The 4619-nt window shown below is 45.5% G+C and overlaps 1 protein-coding gene across 1 annotated transcript in view; it reads right to left on the bottom strand.

Annotated features, from left to right (window-relative positions):
* The window catches only part of AURKA (aurora kinase A), a 90647-nt gene extending 90300 nt beyond the window's left edge, over nt 1-347 (bottom strand). Inside the window, exon 1 of the mRNA XM_042462499.1 lies at nt 14-347. Within this exon, the coding sequence (XP_042318433.1) occupies nt 14-347 (334 nt within the window). The remainder of the gene's footprint in view (nt 1-13) is intronic.
* Nucleotides 348-4619: the final 4272 nt, after the last annotated feature.

The raw sequence follows: 4619 nt of genomic DNA, 5'->3' as shown, positions 1-4619 counted from the left end.
GGTATCAGCTTACCCCCTGGAGGTCCTTTCCCTTGAAAGAGTTGGCAGTGGGGACACGAATTACAAAACGCTTTCACTTCCGCAAACACCCCCGTCCAAAAGAATCGCTGGATCACCCGCTGAGTAGTCTTCTCCACCCCCAAGTGACCTGCCAGCGGGCTTTCATGGGCTAGTCTCATCACCTCTCCCCTCAGTGCCCTCGGTACCACCAGCTGAGCCTCTATCTCCTCAGGGTTTTGGCTTGGTGGCAGTCGGTATAGCAAATTCCCCTTTAGCACAAATCGGGGCCCTGCACCCCCTTCCTTCTGCCTGCGCCTGTCGTAGCGCTTCCGCCAGCGTGGGGTCATCTTGCTGCCAGGCCACCACCTGAGCTCTCCTAACGCCAGCCAGATCTAACACTAGGGGCCCCTCTGCCTCGGCAGCTAGCCCTTCAGTTTCCGCTAGCAACCACTGCCAGCCCAGCCAATTGCTCCCCAGTAAGGCTTCCCTTTTTAGGGAGGGACTACCCCCACTTTCAACCTCCTGCTCTTTCCTTCCACTTCTACCGTAGCCCAGACCATTCTATAGGGTTTTAAATCCCCATGTTTACATCTCGCATTCACCCAGTGGGACCCCTCCGAGCCCAGCTCTTCTCTCACCAGCATTTGGCTACAGCCCGAATCCACCAGTGCCTCTACCTCCTTCCCCTCAACCTTGATCCTTATGATTCTCGCCGACAAGGGTCCTCCACTTATCTGTGCTGCTTCCCAGGTGTCAGCCCACAAACACTCCATGACCAGGCAATTTTGCCACATGTGGCCCTCGACACCACAGGTGAAACACACTAGGGGCTTGCGCGGTGCCTCCCGCGAATTCCTCCCAACGAGTCCCGTTCTCCAGCGACTTCCGGCTTCGGAACCCCAGTCTCCTCATGAGGCCGAGGCGGGCTTGGGCCTACTCTCCCCAACTCCCTGCCAACTCCTGGGGGAATCCTTCCCCCCCGCAAGGGTATCCCTTCAGCCCCCCGCTGAAGGCGACTCCCCTCACTCTCCTCCGCCGCAGTAAAGGCTTCCATCAATACAACCGCTGCCTCCAAATCCTTTGGGCAATGGCACCTTACCCAGTTCCTGGCTTGCAAGGGTAAGGTTCCCATGAACTGCTCCACCAATACCAGCTCGGCCACCTCCAGCGCCAACCTCAGTGGGCTTCAACCACCGAAGCCCACTGGCTCGGATCTTTTGCCATCCCGGCCCAGGTTCCTGATTCCCTCATTCCTCCCGTGGCCCCATCTTAGTGATGGTCGAGGATCAACAGAGGGATATCAGGGTTTTTAGTTTTTAATTGTTGTTTTTATGCATTGACATTGTGTTTTTAATATGTTATACTGTTTAATATTGTCTTAAGGGGGGAGGGATAAAGTGTTTTTAATTGTCATATTTTATATTTTACTGTTGTTAACCGCCCGAATTGGTTTGCCAGAGGGCGGTATACAAATAAATATTATTATTATTATTATTATTATTATTTTAGAGTCTTTATTAAAGAGTGGCTGGATGCACAGTAATGTAGCTTGAATAGCCAGAGTTTATCACTTTAAGAATGATCAGTCAGATAATAAAAAGAATCAAATTGAATAGCCTAAAAAACTCCACAGATTCGTATCCATAGATTCAACCACCCATGGCTCCTGTAAGCTCAGGCAAAAGCAAACTGCTGCTGCCTCCCTTATTTTCTCATTAATATTTGCCGTCTTGACCCGTGATGTCACTTTGCTCAGCCACAGGTCTCAGTTTTCATCTGTGAAATGTCGATGTGGGCATGTGCTTCACAGAAAATGGCTTGAGAATCTGCTTACCTTCAGAATATGCTTACCTTCTTGAATGAAGGACAGGATCCCTATGCAATGACATACTTATAGTTGTATATTTGTAATTTTTTTTCATGACTGGTATGATGGCTTCTGTATCCATTCTATTCCAAATTGTGAAAGCTTCTGTACTTTGATCAATCAATGTACCATTTGTAGATGTTCTGAAGGCCTCAAGCAGTTTCTAATGGTGTCTCTCCCCTCTTCATCATGTTCATACAGTAGTCTTCAATATTGCCAATCTCCCACAACTTAAAGATGTGGACTATCTTTGACATTGTCCCTTTATTATTCATTTTGTGTGTTAAAACTAGACCATTATAACAAATGTAGAGCCATGTTTTGTGTATTTACATGGTCAGTAATATGGCATCTTAGGGCAGGATGAGCAGGCATCCTCCTTTTCCAAGACATGTCCTACATTTCAACCTTTTCTAAATTACAAAATGTCCTCCATTTTGAGCATGTCTAAGAAGCCTATTAACACCAAGTTTGTAATTCCCCTTCAAAAAATGCATCCACTTGGCAGCCTATCCTTGCTGCAAATAGGGGGATAGGATGAGCTTCTTTTTTTCTTAGGAGCAGCAAAAGACAAGACTTGCCCCCAGAGCTTGGGAAATGTTTGTTTCTTAGAGGAGAAAATAGACTGCTTGAGGACAGGATGAACATGTTTAAAGGGTCTTTTCCTTGATTTCAGCACAATGGACAAATGAAAGTAATAATTAAAATGTAGATTCTGTCAAGGATTTGTTAATAATCAAAACAATTTTAAACATTCATCTTGCTCAGAGTTCTGTAACTATATGGCAAGCTAACAAGGCACTTTAGCAAAGATAAGTTCATCTGAAAAATACGGTTGAGTACATAATAAAATAGTGTACGTAATATAGCTGCAAATAAACCATATGAAATGAATGTACATTTATATTGGTGTTTTTAGCTTTTATTTTGTAATGTCCTACATTTTTCCTGAATGTCTTGCATTTCATGGTGCTTTGTTTGTCCTTTGTGGCTATAACATCCAGTCACCTTGCTTTAGGATTACCATAATTCAGAAACAACTTGAAGGCATACAACCAACCATCACCACCACAGTCAGTAGATGGTGCTGCCTTGTCCTGTATTTTTCTTATTCGGTAGTTGTGATGCAGCTACCATTTCATTATAGTCTCTGTTTCTGAGAAGTTAGGTCTCCCCTTAAATAACTGTTAAAGCCAGAAGATGGCACCAGACTCAACTTTGCTGTCACTAGAACTGGGAGAAAAACTGAGCTGACAGAATAGAAGGGCAGCTTCTGTTCTTCTGTTCTCTTTCTTTTCTTTTCTTTTCTTTTCTTTTTTTTCTCTTTTTTTTTTTTTTTTTTTTTCTTTTTTTTTTTCTTTTGCCTGTATTTCATGCAGTTAGGACCAGTGTGCTTTCAGCTAATAAAGACTTCTGAGCAACATGCTTAGCAATAATGTGCATGCTTTGAAGGAAGAAGCAAGCAATCTCTTAATTATTTATTCTCATTGGTCAAACTAGCAATTTGCCTTTAAAAAGATAGTAAGATACTGTCAGGTAGTTTCAATGGATTTGCTCTCCAGAGATCCTGTCACATCACATAATGATAGGGCTCTGATTCCACTTTAATGGCCATGACTACAGCTTATGGAATCCCATGGTCTGTAGTTTTTAGAAAAGGACATTTAGACGTGGTACAGACCGTGCAAATGTGCTGTGCTGGTGCCAATTTTAGGGTTAGGGACTGCACAACAACCATATGGTACCTAACTTTAACACAGTGCGGCAGCACTATAATGGCGGTGTCCCATCCATATGGGCACCGCCATTGTAACGTAAGTGATGTGTGGCGTCCGCATGTCGCTGCATGTCGCTGCATATCGCTTACGTAATGCGTGTGCCATTGGCACACTCGTTACGTCTGCCCTACGGTGCTAAAATAACCCATTTTTTCTGGCATCCTTTTCCTCCGGAGGGAAGCTGTGCGGTTTCACAGCTGCGGCTTCCCTCCAGACGGAATTAGGCCACCGGCAGTCTGCCTTTTTCAGGCAGTCTGTCCCATGCCTTAGTTTTGAAACAATTAAAACAACATTGAATTGAAAAGTGTTTCTACAAAGCCCTTTTACATGTACCCACCAACCTAACTTTACAACATGGCCCCTTTGAAGAGTTCAAATTTCTGGCAGGCTCATATGGGAAGAGGCAGTCTTCCATCTGTCTTGGCTCCAAGTTGTTTAGGGCTTTGTAGGTTAACACCAGGACCTTGAATTGAGCTGAGAAGCAAATTGGGAGCCAATGCAGTTTTTGCAGGACTTTAAATAAATGGCTTCCCAGCAGAGGTATACAATAACAAAACAACAAAGGTTTATTGACTGGTAGACTTTTAACCTAGCTTATGACTGGGTTCATAAGTGTTTCAGCATAGGAACACAAAATCACAGTAACAACTTTTCCCTGCATTCTGCATGTAACTCTTCACTACATTTCTCTTCAAGCCAAAGGCTCTATTCCATCAGACTCTGTTATAAATTATCTATTCCTTTCTCTAAGCCAGGGGTCGGCAACCTCCGGCCCGCGGGCCACATCCGGCCCCCGGAGGCACCAGAACCGGCCCCTGCTCACCCCTGCCGCTGATTCTGCCACCGATGCCCCTCTCCGGCCGCCATTTTGGCGAAGGCCGGGGGCGGAGGGCGAAGGAGGAGGAGCGCGGCGCCCATTAGGAGGCCTGGCGCTGCCCTGGAGCCCTCTAACAGGGCTCCAGCGAGCGCACCGG

The sequence above is a fragment of the Sceloporus undulatus genome, chromosome 4 (genome assembly GCF_019175285.1).
Source record: "Sceloporus undulatus isolate JIND9_A2432 ecotype Alabama chromosome 4, SceUnd_v1.1, whole genome shotgun sequence".
Taxonomy (NCBI): Eukaryota; Metazoa; Chordata; class Lepidosauria; order Squamata; family Phrynosomatidae; genus Sceloporus; species Sceloporus undulatus.
Note: the sequence above shows the minus strand (reverse complement) of the source record. Positions and strands in the feature narration are given on the sequence as shown.